The sequence below is a fragment of the Cyprinodon tularosa genome, unplaced genomic scaffold (assembly GCF_016077235.1).
Source record: "Cyprinodon tularosa strain WSP-4 unplaced genomic scaffold, ASM1607723v1 ctg166, whole genome shotgun sequence".
Lineage (NCBI taxonomy): Eukaryota > Metazoa > Chordata > Actinopteri > Cyprinodontiformes > Cyprinodontidae > Cyprinodon > Cyprinodon tularosa.
In genome coordinates, this window is record NW_024038493.1 from 1,364,143 (window position 1) to 1,388,665 (window position 24,523).

At 40.6% G+C, this 24,523-nt stretch overlaps 1 protein-coding gene across 1 annotated transcript in view; it reads right to left on the minus strand.

Moving 5' to 3' along the window:
* Positions 1 to 3,237: 3,237 nt before the first annotated feature.
* LOC119780793 (serine/threonine kinase 11 interacting protein) overlaps positions 3,238 to 24,523 on the minus strand; it is a 55,907-nt gene continuing 34,621 nt past the window's right edge. Inside the window, exons 23-26 of the mRNA XM_038280946.1 lie at positions 13,771 to 13,855; positions 12,594 to 12,676; positions 4,343 to 4,563; positions 3,238 to 4,099 (exon numbers count right to left, since the gene is read on the minus strand). Coding sequence (XP_038136874.1) covers positions 3,959 to 4,099; positions 4,343 to 4,563; positions 12,594 to 12,676; positions 13,771 to 13,855 — 530 coding nt within the window. The 3' untranslated portion in view covers positions 3,238 to 3,958. The remainder of the gene's footprint in view (positions 4,100 to 4,342; positions 4,564 to 12,593; positions 12,677 to 13,770; positions 13,856 to 24,523) is intronic.

Sequence of the window (24,523 nt, forward strand, 5' to 3'; positions counted from 1 at the left end):
AACACCAGCCCCCCCACGGCGCCGACCGAAACGCCCCAGCCCCATAGAGCACCGAAACACGCCCCGCCCCCCCGCACCAAGCCCCGGCGACCGGCCGCAACACCCACCGCGACCGCACCACCCAGGAAAACACTCAGGCGGCCCCGCCCCCGGCCGGGGCCCACGCGCATTCGCCGCGAACCGGCCACGAGCGCCACGGGACCCCCCCCAAAACGCCCCCCCGGCCAAAAGCGCAGCCCCAACCCACCAAGACCGATGCCAACAGCGCGCAACGAAACACACCGCGCACAGAATCAGCCCGAGAGCAGAAAAGCTGCCCGGCGCAAAACCGCAAGAAGAGCAGACCGCAGCCGGCGCAACCACCCCCCCCAGCAGCCCGAGGGGCAGCACAAAGCCAGAGCGGAGCGAACCGCGCCGCCCCCCCACCGGACGAAGCCAAAGCAGCCCAGCCACGTCCGCCGCCCCCCCCCGCAGCCCGCACCAGGCCCTGACACGCGGCCAGAGCAGCTCCGCCGCCCCGGCCCCCCACCACGCGCCGGCCATAGCCACTCCAGGCCCCCACCCGCCCCGCAGCCCCACCCGCCGCGATCAGCGGGACCAGAGCAGCCCCGCCATGCCTCCAGGAGGGAAAACCCACCCGAATACCCAGCCAGCGCAGCCAGCCCGCCCAGACAGGCCCCCCAACACTACCCCCGCCGGAGCCGCCCGGACCCCCACACACCAGCGGCGCGCCGCCAGCAGGACCCCCACCCAGCAGGCCTGCCCGCCCCCCGAGAAAACAGACATGCCAAACCCCCCAAAGAAAAAAAAAAAATAATAAAAAAAGGAGCCCCCACAATGCGACAGCGGACACCAGACACCGACCCGCCCGCAACCGCTCCCCCCCACCGAGGAAGAGAAAAAAAAAAAAAAAAACATAAATAAATAGGTAAATAAATTAATTAATTAATAATTACAATTAAAATAAATAGGCAAGAGGAGAAGTGCGAGCGGAAAAACCGGAGCCCAAAACAGGACCCAAGACCCGCACCCCACCATGCCGCGCAGCTCCCCCCCCCCCCCGAACCGATACCACAGAACCGGCATAGGAAAGAAACACCGCCCAGGAACCGGCATCGTAGCGAAGGCACCGGCACCGACCCCGAAAATCCCCGAACAACACCCAGCCCCACCCCGAAGCGGATCCAGTCCCAGGCCCCAGGGATCCGAGGCCCCAAGGGCACCCCATCCCCAGACAGGAGCCCCAGCAAAGCCCCGGCCGGCCGGGGCCAGCGGAGAGGCCGCCAGGAATGAGCCAGCAGTCACCCGGGCATCCACCCCCAGCTCCACCAGTGCACCGGTGAGCCCCGACGCCAGCCAGCGGAGGGAGAGCAGGACGGGGGGAATGGGCTCCGCACTTAGCGGAGACTTTTGAATACTTAAACCTTAAGCTATACTTAAAGGTATAGAGGACTGTCTTTTATTTCCAGGTGGATCATCTAAATAAGTGGTCCTCCTAACTGTCAATCACTCTGGTGATATGTTTATGTAAGGCCGTCCTACGTGCTCGTCCCGTTAGCTATCTTTGTCTGCGCATTTGCACTTTCAGGCGTATATCTGTGGTGAGCTACGGTTTCAGACAGTCATTGCAGCTCACCTTTCTCACCACGGTTCTTTGAAAACGGGGAAAGAGAAAAAATGTCTACCAAGTTTATGAGAAGAAAGGCCTCAGAAAAGGCAGATGTAGCCCAGAATGCTGCATGCAGAGAGCTCTCCTCGCAAAGCATTGTGGGATTTGCTGTCACAGCGGTCCGCTGTTGCTACCCGACAGCGGCGACTAAAAAAGATGGCGCAGGCACCGCTCAGTGAAGGAGGAGTTACGTGACCAATGGGAGCAAAAAGCAGTGATCATCTTTCCATACAGTTAGTTAACAGAGTTCGCTATAAAGTCAACTATATAGCTGTATATATTAATTGATGAGAACAGCAACTTTTAAACAGAGCGAGCATGAGAATTGGGCTTGTGCTTTCGCACGGGTTTAATAGGCATTCCCTCTCGGGAGCGGGTACAGGGTTGTGCATTAAATTCGCAAAAATCCTCCACAATACCTTTAAGGTTAATTTTTATACATATACGTCCAAAGTCTACCAAGTTAATTGATCCAAATATATTAGCCACAAAAAAGTACTTCTTGGGATTCAATTGGCCCACTTTAAGTTTACATTGAAGTATACTAATTTATACTGACTCATCAGTGCCCATCTGTACGATCTTATTTACAGATTTTATATTTTCAAATTTCTCTTTTTCAGATTGAGTTTTAAAGAACTGCATTCTTTTGAACCCCGGTTGGCCTCAGCAGATGGCCGCTCACACTGAGCCTGGTTCTGCTGGAGGTTTCTTCCTGTTAAAAGGGAGTTTTTCCTCTCCACTGTCGCTACAAGCATGCTTAGTGTGAGGGATTGCATCCAAGTCAATGAGTCAATGCAATCAACTGGTTTTCCTTAGATAGAAAACTTTGTATCAATTTGACTGTATGATTTGGTTGAACTGTAAAGTGCCTTGAGATGACATGTGTTGTGAATTTGGCGCTATATAAATAAACTGAATTGAAAGTGAAGTGAAATTGAATTTTAAAATTGCGTTCTACACATCATATTCTCTTCACTTCTGGGGACAGGCTTTCCTCTGGAGTGACAAGCATCTTTATTAGTCAAAAGCAAGTGCTTTTATCTCAAATCCAAGTTAAATTTAAAAAATAATTTCTAGCCACATTCCTTTCCAGTCCTTATAACTAACCTTTAAATGATAAAAAAAGTAAAGGTACTGTCTTTCACTGAAGCCCTTTTCAATAAATGCCAGGCGGTTTGGTTTGGCTTCTCTAAAAAATGTTAGCATCAATCACGCTCAAGTAACTCTGCCTGAACAAGTATCAAGTCAAGATTAAAAGTCCTTGTGGAGTTTTAGCCCCTTCACATAATTCAAACCTCCCCAAACAGCAAGAGCAGACATGAAAATAAAGATGATGACTAAAACCATTAAAATGTAAAACATGTGATGATTAATCTGCATCAAACGGGATAAAAGGAACCCACTTTTCGAGAAATTTCAGCACCGAGTTGATTTTTCCCTCCAAAAGCGGCCATCATGAGTCCATCAGTGGGATCATCGCTAAACAAGATGCGTCTGTTTTATAAATTTGCAACAGGAACCAGCGAAATCGTTCAAGGACATGCAACAGAACAAACAAAAATTTTTTTTTTTTTATTAATCCAAGTACACACACGGGAGATTTATAGAAAAATAAAAGTCAGCTTGTTGTATTTATCCATAAAGGCAAAAAACACCTATTACTTAATGTCACATCACAGTGGAAACATAAACCTGAATTTGCACCTCTGTAACAGCTGGGGAAGACATTTCAAACTGTCACAAAGATGGCGCTGATGAGTATCTAAACTAAAATTAGGTTAAATCTTCTGATAGCAATAATTTGCAGATGAACTAGACCCTAACGTAGAATCAGGTTCTTTCCTCTGCATCTTTTTCAGCTCGACGCAGCCAAGACGGCGGCGGAGCGCTGCCCTCCATTTGCTTAACGCTACGGGTGATCTTGGAACAAAATTACGTGCATTTAGATCCATCACAAGACGAGGACATGACATCTTCACAAAGAAGCAAGGCGCACTTCGATTCAGTGGTGGAAAAGTTCACCGGGGATGTTTTCTTTTTTCCTGGAGAAGTTATGCAAGCAGGATATTTTCTTTTTTTTTTTTTCCTTGTGTACCACATGAATGAATGCAATCACTTCCAAGCTCCTGGCTTAGAGCTACAAAGCGTAATGGGACCAGACTGAATGCAGAGAAAACAAAGATGCACCGTCGTTCATGCTCGCTCATGTTCCCCACCCCCGCCTGAAAACAAACACACAATTAAAGCATAAAACTTCAGCAGTTCTTTTTCTTTTTTTTTTCCCCATCATGACGGGTCGTCTTGCAGACTTGTTTGCAGCTTGACTCCGAACATGGCCTCCCACTGCGTTCTGACCCAGGATAACAGACCCTGAAGGAGCTCCGCGCTCTCTAAGCGCACGCACCATGTCTTCTCCTGTTTCATAGTCTGCAGAAAACATGAGAACACGACATGATGAAGTTAAAACTTCATTGAAACATCAGCCGAGTCAGGTAGAAAAAGAAGTTGTTTTTTTTAAATGAATGTTGAGCTTCTGCAACCTCAGGCGACCTTTTCCCTTCATTATGTCTTTCTGATGAAGTGGAAGGAAGAGTCTGAGTGGCAGCTGGGTCTGATTGTCTCGTCTGCATCAGCGACTGCAAACAAAAAGACTCCTCAGGATATACTAACCTCGTCAAAAAGCTTAATGTCCATCCTGTGCTGGTCCGAGGGCAACAAAACCACTGAGCTCACGCAGCTGATTGGGAGAGTTTCAATCACCACCACGTTTCCGCTACATGCTTCGCTGTTTTCAGTTACTGCTGAGCTGGTTTTGCTCCACTGGTGGTCTTCTTCCAGAAGATAGAGGGTTTCTCGGGTCGCCAGGACGGTCAGAGACAACCAGCTCTCATCTAGAAGAAAATATTCACTCCATTTATAAAGTATAATGTAGTTTAATATAGATTAATGGTTATTCTATAGTATTTTTAACTTGGAAAAAGCAAAGATCTAAACAAGGATGTGGTGATGGATAAGGGAAGAATCCAAAAATCTGGGATTTTATGGAAAAAAATAAGCAAAACAAGCTACTTAAAGAAACTTCTTAGCTTAAACTAGCTCTCAACTTGATCAAGAACAAGTCTGAGTCTGACCTGTGGATTACAATGTTGATTGATAAGGTTGTTTTTTTTATTCTAAGGACCATAACAGAAACAAAAACACAGGCTGGAAAAAGGAAAGACTAAAAGGGGATGTAGGAACAGATACACGGAAGAATCCAAAAATTGGGATTTTATGGGGGGGAAAAAATTGCTAAAATAAGCCATTTAAACTAATTTCTTAGACCAAAATAGCTCCCAACTTGATAAAAAACAAGTACAGGACTATCAAAGACTAAATACAGAAATATTTAACAAATCAAGGTCCAATTAAAAACTCTGGAAATAGAAATGCAACAGTTAGAGCTCTGGTTACCATGTTGACAGATAATGACGTTCTTTATTCTAAGGTCCATAACAGAAACCAAAAAAGAGCTGGAAGAAGCAAAGACTGAAAGGAGACAAAACAACGGATACAATGGATGTAGAGATGCAAAAATTAGAGCCCTATTATCATTCATGTCTGACCTGCGGATTACCACGTTGACAGAAGACAACCTTCTTTATTCAAAGGAACGTGACAGAAACCAAAACATGTGCTGGAAGAAGCAAACCTGACAAGCAAAAATTTGTTGAAAAGACAACATCTTTTACGTCCAAACAACAACTACGTTTGGTTGTAAAGTGAAAGATAAAAAGCTCTAACTTTCATATCAGTGAAGTTACCTTTCAGAGTCTATATCGGACTAAAATGGGACAAAATCAGGCTGACCAAACACAGCCCGATTTTCGACATCTATTTCTGGATTAAATCCAGACTATGACATACTGACCAGATTTGGCCTTAAAACTAATGTAATAATGGAAAAAGATGCCAAAAAGGGGCTACGTATTAAAACATTTTAACAAACTAGCTTCAAATCTGAATGAGAAAGCTGAGAACCCGACTATCTGACATTGAAAAAAACTCAGGTTCAATAAAAAAAAAATAAAAATCTAGAGTCTAAAAGTAGATTACAGCTCTGGTCATTTTTCCATTAATTTCTGACCTGCTGATAACCACATTGACTAATGACGACGTTCTTTATTTTAAGAATCGTTAAAGAATCAAAAACAAGTGCCACTGTATCACTGACTGAGTCAATGCACAAATTCCGGGGTATTTCTCTCATGTTTTACCACCTTAAAGGGCTTTGAAGTACATGCTGGATGGTAGAATAAAAGACTCTCGACAATACGACTATGAATAATAATAAGACTTATGAATAATAACCATAAGTTATGTTTTTTTAATGGAAATTTTTTACGTCCTCGTCACCAATTAAGACATGACTTTGGGAAAACAAAGTTTTAAAGCACTGGCCAGATGCCTGTGTGGTGCCTGGGCAAGCAAAAAAAAAGATTAATAAAGGACTTTTTTTCTGTAAAATGTGAAAAATTTAGTTTAGATGAAAACTGTTTCTACGGGTTATGAACTCAAGATATACCGTAATTTTCGGACTATAAGCCGCACTTGAATATAAGCCGCAGAAGCTAAATTGCATGATTTGTACATATACAAGTCGCACCAGACTATAAGCCGCAGGTTTTTTTAATGTTTAATTACCATATGGTTGGTGCTCAGAGAGGATTGTTGGGAAAGAGGCAACTGTTTGGGGAAGCTCCTATTTATTAACATTTCAACACAATTGAATTGAGAAAATTCTTCCTGCTGGCGTCTCCAACGTCTCATCATTGACTCTTTGATTCCAAGGTTACATGCAGCGGTTCTATTTCCTTCGTTTACTGCCAAATTGACTGCCTTTAACTTAAAAGCTGCATCATATGCATTTCAACGTTTGTTTTCCATAATGAGGGTATCACACAAGCTGTCTTGCGCTCGCAATGTCCGTCTTTCTCGGAGTCTGCTTCCGGAAGACGTCCACATTCCTGCACGCGCGGCTACTTGTGTGTTGAAGCAAATGTCACGTCAACATGGTGGATGGTAAAATCCATAGATTTTGGTACCGTATTACCCACCCCCCCGGTCCGCGAAAATATTACCTGACTAATAGCGGTCCGTGGTGCAAAAAAGGTTATGTACCGCTGCTTTAAACCAATGAAACGAAAACATTAAAATATACATTTCCCCTTTTGCAAATGATGTGCGTCATAGCAATTTCATTTTTACCTTCTTTGTTTTTAAAGCCAAAATGCATCCAAGCATCTGACTTGAAATGTGATGGAGCCGCGGGGCGAGTTTTCATAGTGTCCTCCATGTTTTATTTCATATGACTCGTCGCAGTATCCCACGGCCGGACATGCTTGTGACACAAAGCAGCGGGCATCAACACATCCGCAGCGACATCTGCTGGACTGGAAGTTGTATTCCACTTGGTTTGGCTGATGTGTGCCAACCATTAATGTATTTTATTTGTTATTTTTTGTTTTTTTTAATAATCGATTCTTGCCTTCAAGAACCGATGCAGTAGATCACAAAAATTAGAATCGCGATGCATCGTCATGACGATTATTTTGCACACCCTTAATCTAAACCAACCTGCAAACACAGGGATTTTTCTTATTACTTTTAGTTTAATGTTGTAGGAATCTTAACTAGGGCTCAACAATTAATTGCATTTGCAATATAATCACAATTTAACCAAACGCAATTGTCAATTTGCAAAAGTACTCAATTTCAATCACACTATATTTGACAAAAGCAAGAGACAACATTTATCACTCCAGCCCTTTAGATGGAAGTAAAACACTTGAAGTGGGTTTGTCGCCACACAGCTAGTAGGCAGGTCCGTGCACGCAGGTAGAATTTTTCACACAAAGACTACAAAGCCCTACAACAACAGACTTTGGGCCACCAAGGTTTCAAAAACTGAAAGCCGGGGTGGAAAAACCCCACAAGTTTGGTGAAATCGAGATAAAATCGCAATCACAATTTTGATTATTTTTAACCAAAAATCACAATTTTAGTTAAAAATAATCGCAATTTTAATTTTTGGCAAAAATCGTTCGGCCCTAAATGTAACAAACCTATTATTTGATGGCATTTTTTTCAGCCTAGAGGTAAAAAAAACGACATAAAGCTGATTTTATCTTCTTCCTTGTGAACACTTACGGGTCAATGATGTTTAAAAAGTTTCCTTAAATGCCTTTCAGTCGCATACTTATTGCTTTGCATGTCAGAAACTGTAACAAGCAGAAATAAGAAGGCAGATCGGGACGTGTTAGAACTGGGCCAGCTGAAATTCCACAGACAGGCTCAGCTGTGTTGGGCCAGCCACCTCGGCGCAGAGCAGAGAGCATAGCAGGCCGGAGCTGACGTGCGCCCCGCAGCACCAACACATTTGGTCCCTAACCGCACGCATGCAAATACAGTCATCTGTCAAGCCACTGAGTCTAAACAGTATATTTCTGCCTCATTTATTGGCAAAGGTCAGTGTGGCCTGTTGACAAGCGGCTCACGTCAGCGGCTGGCCGCAAATCACCTCCTGTTTTCCATCTTTTCTGGCCCTTCTTGCCATAGATTGAGGGGAGATCAAAGGAAGCGCCCCTTTTTCTTGTTTGTAATCTTTTTCCTTTAGTCAATTTTACAATTATTATAAAGGATAACAATGGCTTTTATCAATTTGTTTTTTTTCTTGCCAACATTTTCACAAGTTCCACCCTTTTCCACACCCAAATTCTCCTAACTTTTTGGTACTAAGTTCAAAACAATAAATGGAAAAGTTCACAATGAGTTTATGGTAGGGATTTCTGTGGTGGTCAGGTTTTAAAAATGGATTCTGAGAAAAAAAAAAGGGAGGAATCAGTGGGTGGACTGGTGGGTGTGGCTAGACTGCTGGTTCCAGTATATGGATGGACGCCTTAAACCAACATACCATTCATTCATTATGAATGGATGGATAGACTCTATTTTCCTGGTTCAGCTAACGCAGTCCTTTAATCTAAAACATCATCAGACTACGTAGGACTTCACGCTCCTCAAGGTTCTTGTTTGGATCAGGCTTCTGTGCAAGCCTGAGGCCAAACAGGTGAAGATTCTTGGAGATAGATCAATATTCTGAAGCATGTGCAAAGATTTTATCTAGTAAATGAGAAGTGTGAGGGGAAAAACCTTGTTTGCATTTCCTGGAGGGTTTTTGTGGATTTTCACGATTTGTTGGGCGATTTTGTTGTATCAACAGCTTTATTATTAAGATTAAACTCCTGGTTAGTGATGTTTCCTTGAGCACTTCTGCTTAAATCAGAGAAACCCGGTGAAGAAAGTAAAATATAGTTTTTATACAATCTAGGAGATTTATGGAGCAAGTAAAAAAAAACAACCTGCTTTTCACATGAATATAAGTCATATGATTGTTGAGCACAACAGTTGGATGATTATGCTATAGAGCTGTTTGTTTAATATGACGTGACTGCTCATTAAAACCTTATATGTGCATCTAGGATAACATTTAACTTCCATAAAGTCTGTCCTAAAGCTTTAACCTCGAATACTGCTGGGAATTTAAGACTTGGGTTTAAATTCAGGCCAAAAAACAAAACATAATAGTTTAAGGGAATTAGTGGCATGAAATATTCTTAATTCTTAGCGTAAGTGAATCACAGTCAGCACTTCAGGGGGAATCCCTCCTCTGCAGCATTTCTCTGTTTAGTAGGAGAGCTTGGAGAAGCTAGATTCAACCATTTTAGATGACATTAGCATTTAGCTTGGAGGTATTTCAGGGTAAATTTACCTGTACCGGTAAGCTCTGAGTTATTCCAAGATAAGTCAGATTAGTCATCATATCTGAGGTATTCCAGGCTAAATTTAGTTGATAGCTGAGTTATTCCAGGCTAATTTTAGCCGTTAGCTCTAAGGTATTTCCAGCTGATTTTGATTTTTAGATTGGAGGTGTTTCAGGCTAACTTTAGCCGTTAGCTCCAAGGTGTTCCAAGCTAATTTTAAGTGTTAGTTCTGAGCTATTCCAAAATAACCTTAGTCATCAACTCTGAGATATTGTAGGCTAACTTAAGCCTAACTTAGGCTAACTTATGCCTGAATTATCTCTGAGCTCTGACCTGTTTAAAGATTACTTCAGCCATTAGCTATGAGGTGTTGCAGGCTAACTTTAGCTGGTAGCTCTGAGGCTTTCCAGGATATTAAGCCGCGCGAACACTGTGCGATTTTCGGGGTGATTTTCCAGTCGTGCGCAGTGATGGAAGTAACGGCGTTACTAACGCCGTTACCTTGTTTTAGTAACGAGTAATCTAACTAATTACTTTGACTGTAACCATAACGCAGTTATTATTGCAGACACCCCGTTACTGCGCGTTACTCAGGTCGCACAATGAACCTTTTTTCATGAAAGGACTCGTGCGCGCCTTGTCATGAGAGAGGAGAGGATGAGAATGGCTGATGTATAGTGAGATTCCGTCTGTCAGTTGGGTAGGTGGGTGTTTTTGTTAGCGGGTGTTAACGTACAGCACACACAGAGAGATGGAAAGTGAGGAGGACTCCAGCAGCAAAACAGCGTTTTCCAGATGGAAATACCGGTGTTACAACGAGCTGCGTTTCCCCATCACATACGGTTTCCCCTGCATCTCCGCACAGCGCAGGCGGCACGATTCACAGCGCAAGCGACAGGAAACGAGCATGCTCGCTAAAGGCGCATAACAGTCGCCCTGTGCTCGCACCACAGGGGAACTATGGAGAGCGTGAACGATCAAATGTTAGTCTATATGGAGAAAAGGAGAAATCTGGATGGATGGATGGAAGGAATGGAAGGATGGATGGATGGATGGATGGATGGATGGATGGATGGATGGATGGATGGATGGATGGATGGATGGATGGATGGATGGATGGATACTTTTCAACGTACTGTATTTTTTATTCTAAACATTATTTGATGGCCTTTGTGGCAGGGATGGAGATCCATATTTTATGTCACACACAGAGTATAGATCTAGATAGATAAATGGATAGATAGATGTTGCAGTATCTATAACAACCCAAACACACAGGATTTCAGAATTAGACATCCCCAGTTATTAATTTCATAAACTCACCAGATCTGAGTGCCCTGTTAAAAAACTTCACATCGCGTTCCCCCCGATGTCATTTACGTTGAGTTGCAATAAATGCAAAACTCTGCAGGTTCTTGTCTTTGTCGTCCGCTCTATTAAGCTGGCTTTAGAAACACACGGCGAGAAGGTGGGGGCTGGGTGGTGAGGGTTACCGGGGCGAGAAACGCAAAAGTACTTTTACTAGTAACTAGTTACTTTTATTGTGGAGTAACTGAGTTACTAACTCAGTTACTTTTTGGTAGGCGTAACTAGTAACTATAACGAATTACTTTTTCAAAGTAACGTGCCCAACACTGGTCGTGCGAGAATTTTTCGATTGGGCCGACTTTCAGCCTGATCGTGCGTCTTGAGTCGTGTAGTGTACAGAGGGTTACGAGGGGCGATCAGCCTCTCACGACCACCTGCTGATCAGGAATCGTGAGGTCGGGAGAAAACCAAAACATGTTTGATTTTCTCCAGACCATCCTGGGCAAATCGCTCAGTGCGCAAACAAGGACTCTTCTATTTCTTCTTCCTTGCAGATGTAAACACAGAAGCATGGCAGCGGTGCGAGTGAAATGGCATTCTTTCTGTAAAATTGACAGACCGTAGTAGCCACGTTTGCTCAGCCATGTCTTTGTCCAAATACGTCGCTGCCTTTTATTTTCAGGGCTTTCAGCACAAAATTGCACAAATTGCCAAGGCAGCACGTTTCATTGTAGTGAGCTTCATATTCCCCTTTTATTTGTTTGGCTTCAGGATAGAGAGCTACAGAGCAGAGCTCCAGCTCACTGCGGAGCTGAGTCCGCAGTGGTTTTTAGTCGCACAGTGTGAGCAGGTAAATCGCATGAGATCGTGCTGTACATACATCGTGAGCTGTGAACTCACTGTACAGTGTGAGCAGTAGCTGCGTGCAATGATTGAAAAAAAAAGAAAAAAACGCTCTGAACTATTCCTAGATAGTCTTAGTTATTCGCTCTGAGGTATTCCATGCTAACTTTAGCCATTAGCTCAGGTATTCCAGAAGAACTCCCTCCGTACCAGCTTGCGATTGCTGATTTGAACTAATTGGATAAAGTAACAAATAAGTTAATAGATGTGATTTGATTTAGTTTAGTCACACAAATGTTTAGTTCATTTCAATGACATGTTCATGAACAAACCAACATTGCAGCCTAAGGGAAGTTCATCCACTTTTTCCATGTCAAGGGCATTGCGGCTTTGATTAGATCCATATATTCCCAATTTCTTTTATACCCAGCCAGTCTTTGCTGGATTTACTGGTACATTTTGGGGGTTGTAGTGATGTTGTGTGGTCCGGATCTGCTTCAGCTTTAACTTTTAGCACTGATTGTTTCCACCGATTCTACTACATGTTCAGCTATCCCTTCATGCTTTTTGCCTCAACATCTAGACTTATTTGCTCAAAGACGTTACTGTTTGTCTTCATTTCTCTCTTGAGAAAGGAATCAAAGTTTTCCTTTTCCCACATCTCAAATAAACTATAAAACATGCATACATGCATGACCTCTGCTTCTCTTCAGCTTTGTGGAAATGGTTTATTTGCGACCGGTTTTCACCCAGAATCAAACCTTGCATGTCGATACACTTGACGTGTGTCCCGAAATCTCACTGTTCCCATAACAAACCAACATCTTGCAAATGGGCCTCGGAAAGAATGAAAAAAAAAAAAAGGAACTGATGAAAGCAGATTTCCTGAGTGATAACAGAGAAGATATCTGGCAGAGATGGAGCGCCTCGTCTGAAGATCGTTAAAGGTTTGAGGGGGAAAAAAAAGTCACCTCGTAGGACGAACGCCAGGACGTAGAAGAACTGCAGCTGTCCGTCCTCCACATCTGCCTGGATGTCTTCGCACACGAGAGGCCTGACAGATCAAAAGAAAAGGAGAAGTCCTCATAAATATTCAGACACATCCCACGGATTCTTCCTTAGATGAATGAGCTGGCAGGTGCAGCTACGTCAGAAAGATGTGAGCACCCAACGTGTTGGACGTATTTCTCATTAGCAGAAGAACAAAGGGGATAATTGATATAATAACGCCTGACAGAACTTGTGTTGCGCAAACACTGGGGGGGTGGTGCTCTGAAGCTGCGGTTAGCTGCCTCGGAGCACATAAAGGAGTTTGTTCAGATTTGTTTTTCTTTTCGCCTTTGATTGTTGAGACTCGGAGCTAAAAACCAGATGAGAAACTGCAAGAAATGTCAGGCATTTTGTTGTGTGTTTGTAAATGGACGCACCAACGAGGCTCTGCAGGGCAGAGGCAGGAACATCTGTCAGAAATACATTTTTTGGGTTTTTTTTTTGGAGGGATTTGTTCAAATCGAATGAAACACCTTTCCGTCAAGACTGTTTTGGGAGTATACACAACATGTCAGTATGGATAAAACCCTTTGATTGCTACAGGATGGTGAACTTTCTTTCCTTGGAATCATACTTTTATGATTAAAGATCCATAAAGACACTCATATAAACAAGAAAGGCTTGGGGAAAAATGGCCTGCCTTCTGTTTCGTTTGAGACACCATTAAAAGGTATAACAAATATAGATTGGTGGCGAATACAAACTACTGGGGGGGGGGTTGTTGGATGGTTAGACACGCAAACACACATGTTACAAATTAAAATGCGGTTTACCAGCTAATTTAGTGAAGCGGTTTCACCAAACAGAGTCTAAGCAGAGCTAATTGTAATCAAGTAAAGATGTGTCAGAAATGCTGCAGTCTTGGAACGTTTTCCCTACAAAACTGAATTAAATTTGAGTGACACTTTGGGGCTAAAACACGAATAACAGTCACAAAAGTTAGATGGATGGATGGATGACAGATCAATGGTCACAATAGCAAAAAAGAACTAACAGCCATGGTTGAACAAAGGTGAACTAAAGTCAAACAGTCTTGTTTTGGGCTGTTGGAGGAAGTTGGAGTATCCAGAGAAAAACAAAGAACCGCAGATAACCTACCAGAGATGGTGCTGGACGGAGAGCCTGGTGGTGGAGATGGACTGCAGCATGCTCTCCGATTTGTGAGCCTTCTCTCGAACGATTCCTTAAAAAAAAAGGAAGGTGAAAACACTTGTTAGACAACAAAGAATATAGACATTTCTTCTGTTTAATCCAAAAATGCTTAACCTCACTGATTTCTTCAGAGAAAGGATAAAATATGCAGAAACCAGAGGAGTTCCTCAGGGATTTGTGTTTGGGCTTTTTTCCAGAGTGAGGAACACTGTCTTCAAATAACTGTATGCCACTCCAGGATTAGATATGCAGACTGTGTCAAATGCCTCTGTGTGTCTCATTCATGCTGCCACCATTTTTGACTTCTGTAAAATGAATTCTGTTCCTCTCATGAGAACTATGGCGCTCTGCCTTCTGCGATCATGATTGTGATTGGTGCGCTGTCCTGAACCCGCCCTTTATACGTGTGCGTTGACAGATTTGCAACCTGTCCTAGTTGGGTTGAGTTAGGGAGTTGATAACCAGCCTCCTGGTACTGTTTGCCATTGTTTTGGATTGGTTAAACTGGGAGTAATCCCTCTACGTTGAGCTCGCTTCGTAGTATGGGTCTCGGTTAACTCAGCAATCGATGTTTTTGGAGCTGTCAGAGGAAGGTGGAGTACCCAAAGAAAAGAAAAGCATACAAGAGGAGATGTGAAACCCCAGGCAGCAAGACACAAAATAATATTCATAATGCCATCAACTCTAGTTATGCTGTAAGGCGTTTTATAACTCGTATCTACAAACACTGGTGGAATAGATCATGAAAGAAATCTAACATTCCTTATCTTACATACAGTGGGGCAAAAAAGTATTTAGTCAGCCACCAATAGTGCAAGTTCTCCCACTCAAAAAGATGAGAGAGGCCAGTAATTTTCATCATAGATATACCTCAACTATGAGAGCCAAAATGAGAAAAAAAAATCCAGAAAATCACATTGTCTGATTTTTAAAGAATTTATTTGCAAAATATGGTGGAAAATAAGTATTTGGTCAGTTACAAACAAGCAAAATTTCTGGCTCTCACAGACCTGTAACTTCTTCTGTAAGAGGCTCCTCTGTCCTCCACTCGTTACCTTCATTAATGGCACCTGTTTGAACCCGTTATCAGTATAAAAGACACCTGTCCACAATCTCAAACAGTCACACTCTAAACTCCACCATGGCCAAAACTAGAGAGCTGTCAAAGGACACCCGAAACAAAATTATAGACCTGCACCAGGCTGGGAAGTCTGAATCTGCAATAGGTAAACAGCTTGGTGTGAAGAAATCAACTGTGGGATCAATTATTAGAAAATGGAAAACATACAAGACCACTGATGATCTTCCTCGATCTGGGGCTCCACGCAAGATCTCACCCCGTGGGGTCAAAATGATCACAAGAACGGTGAGGAAAAATCCCAGAACCACACGGGGGGACCTAGTGAATGACCTGCAGAGAGCTGGGACCAAAGTAACAAAGGCTACCATCAGTAACACTACGCCGCCAGGGACTCAAATCCTGCAGTGCCAGACGTGTCCCCCTGCTTAAGCCAGTACATGTCAAGGCCCGTCTCAAGTTTGCTAGAGAGCATTTGGATGATCCAGACGATGACTGGGAGAATATCATATGGTCAGATGAAACCAAAATAGAACTTTTTGGTAAAAACTCTACTTGTCGTGTTTGGAGGAGAGAGAATGCTGAGTTGCATCCAAAGAACACCATACCTACAGTGAAGCATGGGGGTGGAAACATCATGCTTTGGGGCTGTTTTTCTGCTAAGAGACCAGGATGACTGATCCGTGTGAAGGAAAGAATGAATGGGGCCATGTATCATCAAATTTTGAGTGAAAACCTCCTTCCATCAGCAAGGGTATTGAAGATGAAACGTGGCTGGGTCTTTCAGCATGACAATGATCCCAAACACACCGCCCGGGTAACGAAGGAGTGGCTTCGTAAGAAGCATTTCAAGGTCCTGGAGTGGCCTAGCCAGTCTCCAGATCTCAACCCCATAGAAAATCTTTGGAGGGAGTTGAAAGTCTGTGTTGCCCAGCGACAGCCCGAGAACATCACTGCTCTAGAGGAGATCTGCATGGAGGAATGGGCCAAAATACCAGCAACAGTGTGTGAAAACCTTGTGAAGACTTACAGAAAACGTTTGATCTCTGTCATTGCAAACAAAGGGTATATAACAAAGTATTGAGATGAACTTTTGTTATTGACCAAATACTTATTTTCCACCATATTTTGCAAATAAATTCTTTAAAAATCAAACTATGTGATTTTCTGGATTTTTTTTTCTCATTTTGTCTCTCATCATAGAGGTATATCTATGATGAAAATTACCGGCCTCTCTCATCTTTTTAAGTGGGAGAACTTGCACTATTGGTGGCTGACTAAATACTTTTTTGCCCCACTGTATAGTGAATTCTGATTGTTCTTAAACAATCACGCAGAATTAGGACAACACAGCTTAGGTTCTGTGGATTTGCTGTTTAAAGAAGAATCCAAGTCAAAAATCATAAATTACGGGTGTTATAAACAAAAAAACCAAATTTACTTTCCTCTAATTCCTCTTATCTATTTTAGATTTCAAACACATGAGTGTTTGAGTCTTTATGAGTGTTTCCAGGTTTATTTTTTGTTATATAATCTGACATATTGTCACCGTCTGCAAGATTCATGCCTAAGCTTAAAGTTTTGTGTCAGAGGTTTGTAGACTGGTATATTTGGATTTATTTGATGCTATTTATGTGAAGAATTCCTAATAAATTTCCAGATTTTTTCCCTGTCCGGGGTTTTGGTAGCTCTCTAAAGCCAATCCGGCTCTTTGTTCATCATGTACGCCAGCTCTTCGCATCAGCCGCTATCTGGACCTGGTTTCATTTTTCCGTCCTCTGTAATGAACTGCAGCCCTAAATCAAACTTACATTCTTTTCTAAATATTGTGGAAAAGTGAAGTGTGTGTGCTTTTGTGTCCTCAACGGAGCATTCATCACTCAACCAAATATTCCAAAACAACTCCAAAAACCAAAGAATGGGAGGATTGGAGAATGAGATCCCCGAGGACTTATCTACAAACCAAGGGATTTATTAAATAACCACAGGCCTTTTAAAGAAAATATTCCTTTTGGAAAACTTCTAAAAGGTTCCCGGTTCTGCCGAGGAAAGTTAGCAGCCTCTGTTCAAACAGCAGACGTCAAACACACCCGTCTACTACCTTCCCACAAAGACGTTCAGGGTGAGGTGAAAGATTTCAGAGATGTTTACATTTGCTGACCCAGAAAACGAGGACGAGGTGTGAAAGCAAATCGTGAAAACGTCACACCCCGACAAACTGGGGAAAATAAGCCCCTGGGGAGAAGCGGAACTCCTAATGGGAACTCTTTTGCTATTGTAACCAAAACAAGGAAACCAACTCCAGTTGCAGGTGCAAGATTTCAGCTCCATTGAATCGGTTGGGTGGGAGAACATGATCCGCCAGGTCATCCCGAGCAGCCATGCATTGTGATGACAGATCTAGTGAGACAATATCTGTAAACTGGAAGGGTGATACTTTTAAAGGAATTTAAAGGGACACAAAGTGACAGAAGACTCCTTCTTCTGAGGGTGAGCTCCAGGAAAGAGTCATTTAGGTAGAAAAAGAAGTAATTTAGAACAAAAACTGGGAAAAAAATCTCTATTCATGGTTAGGTTTAGAGCAGCAGAGTTCATCCAATGGACATGGAGTCCTCTACTGGCTTGGCTTTTACAGTGGAGGCCATAAGTGATTCTGGTAATGCTCGGTTTACCAAAAAGAAGAAAAAAAAACAAACATAAGAATGTTTGGACAGGAGTAATAATGAACATGTGTGAAAATTTTTTTTTCTCTAGTGGAAGCGTCTCAAGCTGATGATGTTTTTTTTTCTTTTTTAAATCTTTTTTCTTAAGCAGAGTAAAAATTAAAAAAAGATGTCATCAAAAAACATGAGGCTAAACCAAATCAATGAATCCAAACAGACATTTTTGTCCTTTTATTTCCAACAGATTTTTGTATTGTGTTGTAACAAATTGAGAGAGAACCACATAAGAACCCTGACCCTAACAATAAATAAAGACATAATTAACAATAATATTTTCAAAATGATTCAAACTCTTGCTTCTTTGAATCTGTGATGCATTTTTTTCCCCCAATAAATCAGTAATTTCATAATTGTGTCACTGAATCAAATTGTATAGTACTGTATCACACAGCATATTAGTTGTAATATATAATATTGTATCCTACTTATCATATCTTATCATATCATACTGTTCCATCCTATTACATATATTCTATTATATCATACTGTATTTTACTATTTTTTTATTGTATCATCTTATACTTTATTATATGTATCAGGAAATATTATTTTATTTTGTATCATATTGTAAACTGTTATACACAGTGTTGGGAAAGTTCTCTTTCTACGTGAACTAGTTCATAGTTCTTTTTTTTTTTTCATATATTGCTCAATTACACCATAGCCTACTGTAGAACCACGGACAGCAATTATTTTATCAGTTATAACTCTGAAACTGTGCGTCGGATTTAATCTTCATATCCAGTTTTGAATCCTTATCCAACCAGGGTTTACATTAGCATTTAGGGGACAGCATTTCCCCATTGTTGCTTTAACGCTTTGTTGCTGTCCATTCACTTCACACTAGTAGCAGCTGCAGCTTTCACCCCTACAGTATATTCTCAAAAACATCAGAAAAAATGTGCTGCTTGAATGGTCTTTTTTTTATGAGTAATTATTAAAAGAAAAATAGGAAAGTAGTCTTTAAGGTGCAAATGTTTTTTTTTTTTTTTTTTTTTATAATTTTTTCCATTTGAAATTCCATTTCAATACATACTAAAAAGGAATACTGGAATCCTGGAAAATTATACCAGGCAGGTTTAACAAACAAGTTACATGGATAGTAAAACCCTCAAGAACAGGGGTCTTCTATGTTTTCCAGACCAAGGACCCCCAAACTGATGGCGAGATGGAGCGGGGACCCCCTAACTATATATATTGTATGAAAGTGTGTCCTATAGTCACTCTATTACAGATGGAGTAATGTAAAAAAATTAATTTCTCCCTGGGATTATTAAAGTTTTTCTTATTCTGATTCCTGGTTGTTGTGAAGGAAACGGTGCCCAGCTTGAAAGAGCTCCTGTGTGTCGCTGAATGTGTGCATTGATGACTGAAAGACATCTTTTGTCTCCATTTATCTGTTTACTGCAGTGTGTTCATTTCATGTTAATGAGTATTTAAAGACATTTCAATTAGTGGGGGAAAAAATTGCAGGGGGGAATATAAAAATATCAACTAACCATGCAGACCCTCATGCAGTACCTCCGTAGACCCCCTAGGGGTCGCGGATCCCCTGTTGAAGACCTCCGCTCAAGAAGATTTTACTAACACAAACTGAGGGACCAGGCTGTGGTAGGAATTTAAGGTTACTGAAGTGCGGATTTTTTTACTGAAAGCCGGCGGGCAAACTTGCTGCCATCATCCTCACCGACCACCTGGTCATAAAACTGCTTTAAGTGATCATACTGCTGCTTTGTCGCCTCCACGCTGCTGTGGCTTCCACACGGCATTTTGTTTTGATGACGCACGCGGCTGTAGGCTACGACGCTGGTAGCTGGTGTTGCCAGATTGGGTGTTTTTCCCGCTACATATTAAGGCCTGTTTACGGTGTGATTTAGCCGGGGTTTCGCCTGGAGGACTCTATAGAAATCTGGCAACCTATTGAACGGAGCTGAACTGAGAGAGCGTGCCGTTCACTGACACCAAAATGAACGAGTTCACAATAACGTTCATCAGGCAGTAATACAGTACGTTCAGTTCACGTTCGCCCAAAATATGAACGAGTTCATGAACTTTCGTTCAATGAACGCGTTCAGGCACAACACTGGTTATACACTACACTCTGTTTTATTTTACCGTACTATATCACGTGAAATTATTTCAAATTGTATCATAATTTATCTGAATTCTCTGTATCATATTAAATAGTGTTCATGATTGTATGTTGATCAAAAAAGGTATCATATCGTATTCATGCTATATCATATTGCATCACATTACCGGTATATTATCCTATACTGTGTTTCAGGTGCTATCAGATTATATTGTATCATATTGTATACTGTTATACATGACACTCCGTTTTATTGTATCATACTATATTACATGAAATTATTTCAAATTGTATCATAATTTATCTGAATTCTCTGTATCAGATTAAATAGTGTTCATGATTGTATGTTGATCAAAAAAGGTATCATATCGTATTCATGCTATATCATATTGCATCATATTATATTATTCTATACTGTGTTTCAGGTGCTATCAGATTATATTGTATCATATTGTATACTGTTGCATACTACTTTCTATTTTGTTATACCGTACTAAAACTAAAAGTTTTTTTTAATTAATTGACTGTATCGGATTAAAATGTGTAGTAAACTACTGTATCTCCTTCATATTGTATCATATCATATACTGTTACCCATTTTTTCATTCAGATTAGATTATTATACTCTATTTATTATACTGTACTATATTGTATGAAATTATTTCGATTTGTATCATAATTGATCTGAATTCACTGAGATTAAGTGGTGTGATTGTATATTGTTCGACATATATCATGCTTTATCATACTGTATCAAAAGTCATCATCCTATACTGCAGAGGTCAGGGATTAGTGGACCGCGGTCTGGATCCGGACCCACCTGCTGGCAACCTGATTCATTTTAATTACTGCATGTTGTCCGACTGCAGCATCTAATTTCGCTTCTCCTGTTTGTATGATAAAGCCCTCCAGAGTTTTTGGGACCAGGCTGCACATGATTAATTAGCCAATGAGCTGTGTCGGTCAGGGCTGCTGCTGATAGCTACTTTTAGACTCAGCAGGCAAACCTGTGGCAAGCCGGGCAATGGGAAAGAAGGAGAAGACGAGAAAAAGTGGAAGAAAGTGTGGACTGCTGGAAGAACTGCGGTGAACTGGTGACAGAAAAGTGAAATGCTTTGAAGCAGGTCAGTTCAGGTGTTTTATAAAATAAATGAATCAGGAAATTGTCTATATACCAAACTGAATGTTGTTCTCCACTTAAAAAAACACTTTAGATTTTAAAATGAAAAGAATTTTCAAATTTTTTTTTTATATATATATATTTCTTTTTATTGCTGATGAAGGTTCTCAGTCATCCAGGTCAAAGTCATTCCGTAAAAATTCAAAAAATATCCACTGGACTTGGTTTCCAAGATTTGAAGACGTTTTGCCACCTCTCCAGGAAGCTTTCTCAATTCAAATGTCTGGATCCGCAGTGAGTTTGAGTCTTATATAGACAAGGCCTCTTATTGCTTGGAAACATGCAATGGTAACCGATGAATGGGTCGTTAGTTCCATCGTTAGCCTGTAATATCTGAACCTGTCTATGATTCTAGGGGTTGGTCGTTGGATAAAGAAAATAGGTGGTTTGAGAGGGGCGTGAAGGAAGCCATCTATGTTAAGAGAGAAAAACCAACTTTAAACAGAGGTGGTGGACTCAGATTCCAGCTTCCAAAAACATACAATTCAATCATAGACATGATCCCTTCCAGATATCACCAGACCCCCCACCCCATCACAGAGGAACGAGGGACCTACCCGCCCCATCCGGTGAACAATACCTCCTTAACAATCATAGACAGGTTTCAGGTATTACAGGAGACAATCCCCCCCCTTAATGGCAATCCCCCCTTTAACGACCAACCCCTAGAATCATAGACAGGTTCAGATATTACAGGCTAACGATGGAACTAACGACCCATTCATCGGTTACCATAGCATGTTTCCAAGCGATACAAGGCGTTGTCTATATAAGACTCAAACTCACTGCGGATCCAGACAATTGAATTGAGAAAGCTTCCTGGAGAGGTGGCGAAACGTCTTCAAATCTTGGAAACCAAGTCCAGTGGATATTTTTTGAATTGTTACGGAATTTCTTTTTATTTAAAAAGTCAAAGTATAACATGGATGCATAAACATATCATTTTATTTTATTTCAGTGTTAAATTCTGCTTAAAGCAACAGATTATAATCAAGAATGTCTCCAGACCTTTACTGGTTGATGATTTTCTTTATTTGGACTCCGCTGATTTTTAATTGGTTACCCCTGCTATACTGTATTGTAGCATATCAGGCGCTATCACATTATGTTGTATCATATTGTATACTGTTACATACAGTACCACTCTATATTATATTATACCGTAACATAGAGGAAATTTTATCAAATTGTACCACACTTAGACAAAATTCACTGTATCAGATTAAAAGTCGTATAATACTGTATCTTCATCATATTATATCATATGGTATTTTTTTTATTCTATATTATATTGTGTCAAACTTCATAATTCTATACTGTATTATAATGTATCAGTAGCTATCAGATTTTATTGTATTATAATGTATACTTTTACATACTACCCTTTATTTTATTATAATGCACTATATTATATGAAATGTTACCAAATTCGATCAAATTGGATCTAAATCCATTGTTTAAATTGTACAGTATTGTATCAGCTAAATGTGTATTATGTTGCATCATATTGGGTCAGCTTACAATCTAATGTTTGGTCTTGTTGGTTTAGGAAATGTATGGAAGAAAAACAGTCTCATTGGAATCTGCCTTTTTTTAACAGCGAATTTTAAACACTGAATTTTTTTAACACCGAATTTTAAACTCTGAATTTTTTTAACAGCGAATTTTAAACACTGAATTTTTTTAATGGCAAATTTTAAACACTGATTTTTTTTAACAGAATTTTAAACACTGAACTTTTTTAACGGCGAATTTTAAACACAGAATATTTTTAACGGCGAATTTTAAACACTGAATTTTTTTTAACATAGAATTTTAAACACTGAATTTTTTTAACAGCGAATTTTAAACCCTGAATTTTTTTTAACACCGAATTTTAAACACTGAATTTTTTTTACATCGGATTTTAACGGCGAATTTTAAACACTGAATTTTTTTAACACCGAATTTTTAACACTGAATTTTTTTTAACACTGAATTTTAAACACTGAACTTTTTTAACGGTGAATTTTAAAGTGAATTTTTTTTAACACAGAATTTTAAACACAGAATTTTTTTAACGGCAAATTTTAAACACTGAATTTTTTTAATGGCAAATTTTAAACACTGAACTTTTTTAACAGTGAATTTTAAACTGAATTTTTTTTAACACAGAATTTTAAACACTAAATTTTTTTAACGGCAAATTTTAAACACTGAATTTTTTTAACAGCAAATTTTAAACACTGAATTTTTTTAATGGCAAATTTTAAACACTGAATTTTTTTAATGGCAAATTTTAAATACTGAATTTTTTTAATGGCAAATTTTAAACACTGAATTTTTTTAACACAGAATTTTAAACACTGCACATTTGCGGCTGAATTTTTGGCAGCTGAATGTTTTTGCAGCTTCATTTTTTTTCATGGTGAATTTTTACCAGATAAAAAATGACTGTAAGGAATTCAATGTCTAAAAAAATTCAGTGTTTAAAATTCAGTGTTAAAAAAATTCAGTGTTTAAAATTGGGTGTTAAAAAAATGGCAGATTCTAATTAGACTGTTTTTCTTCCATAAAAATGGTACATTTATCTTTTGAAAATCTCACATCCTGGCATGTATGCTTCACTCCAGATGCTGTTATTGCTAGAGATCTTTGCCTTCTGTCAACAAGGATCTAGGCCAAAAAAACATTTGAATCTAGTAAGAAGTTTGAATCCCACATCAATCAAAGACCAGGACCAGTTACTAGAGAATGTGCCGGAAGTACTGTGGTCGAGTAAACAGTTCTATACTGTTTCATTATTCCAGCTGCTGTCAAGTCATAAACAAACCCCCCTGTGATGAAGCACTAAAACACAAACTGCTCCATAATAAGCTTTCGACTTGAACAACTCAGCGGTAGCTTGATACGCTGCCAGTTTAGAAAACTGACACAAATTGATCGATAAAGTAAAGCTTCATCCAAAAGGTTCCAGCTTAGAGTTTCCCACACTGCAGAGCTGAAGCTTAGAATGATGGACTAAATACAGGATTAAATAACATGTTAACGCAGACAGTAAGCGAGGTGCCATCCAAGACTCCTATCATGCATAAGCAAAGGCGACAGGCCGACAGAGCGTGTTTAGAAGCAAGTTGGCAACAAACGGACTCTGGATGACGTTCTGGTGAATGTCAATACCGCAGCTTCCTCTTGTTTCATACTCTCTAGCAGCCTCCAACATCAACACCAATGCCCCTGATGGTTTTCACATGAAAGTAAACACCACACCACTGCCCAATATGTCAGGCAGCTGTTCTCCGATTTGCTTTTTCTTTTAGAGGGACAAAGCCATCAATCTTCCCAAATCTCTAAAGACAAACTCAAATGAAAAGCAATAAACTGCTCCAAACGAGAGTAGAAAAGAAACGCTAATGAAACGCTTCTCTTGCTGCAGGTCTCATCTGCCACGTGTTTTGTCTTTCGTGTTTCGAAGAAAGCTGCGTCAAAGCTGCGTGCTCCAGAAAGCTGTCCCGGTCGTGACCACATCCTTTCCGTCCTCTCCAGCCAGAGAGTCCATCGTCATTCCATCTGTGGTTTCAAACTTTGTTCGCTGATTCAGGAGACGGGACGGGGGCTTGTTTTGGTTTAAACGTTTCCATATCCTT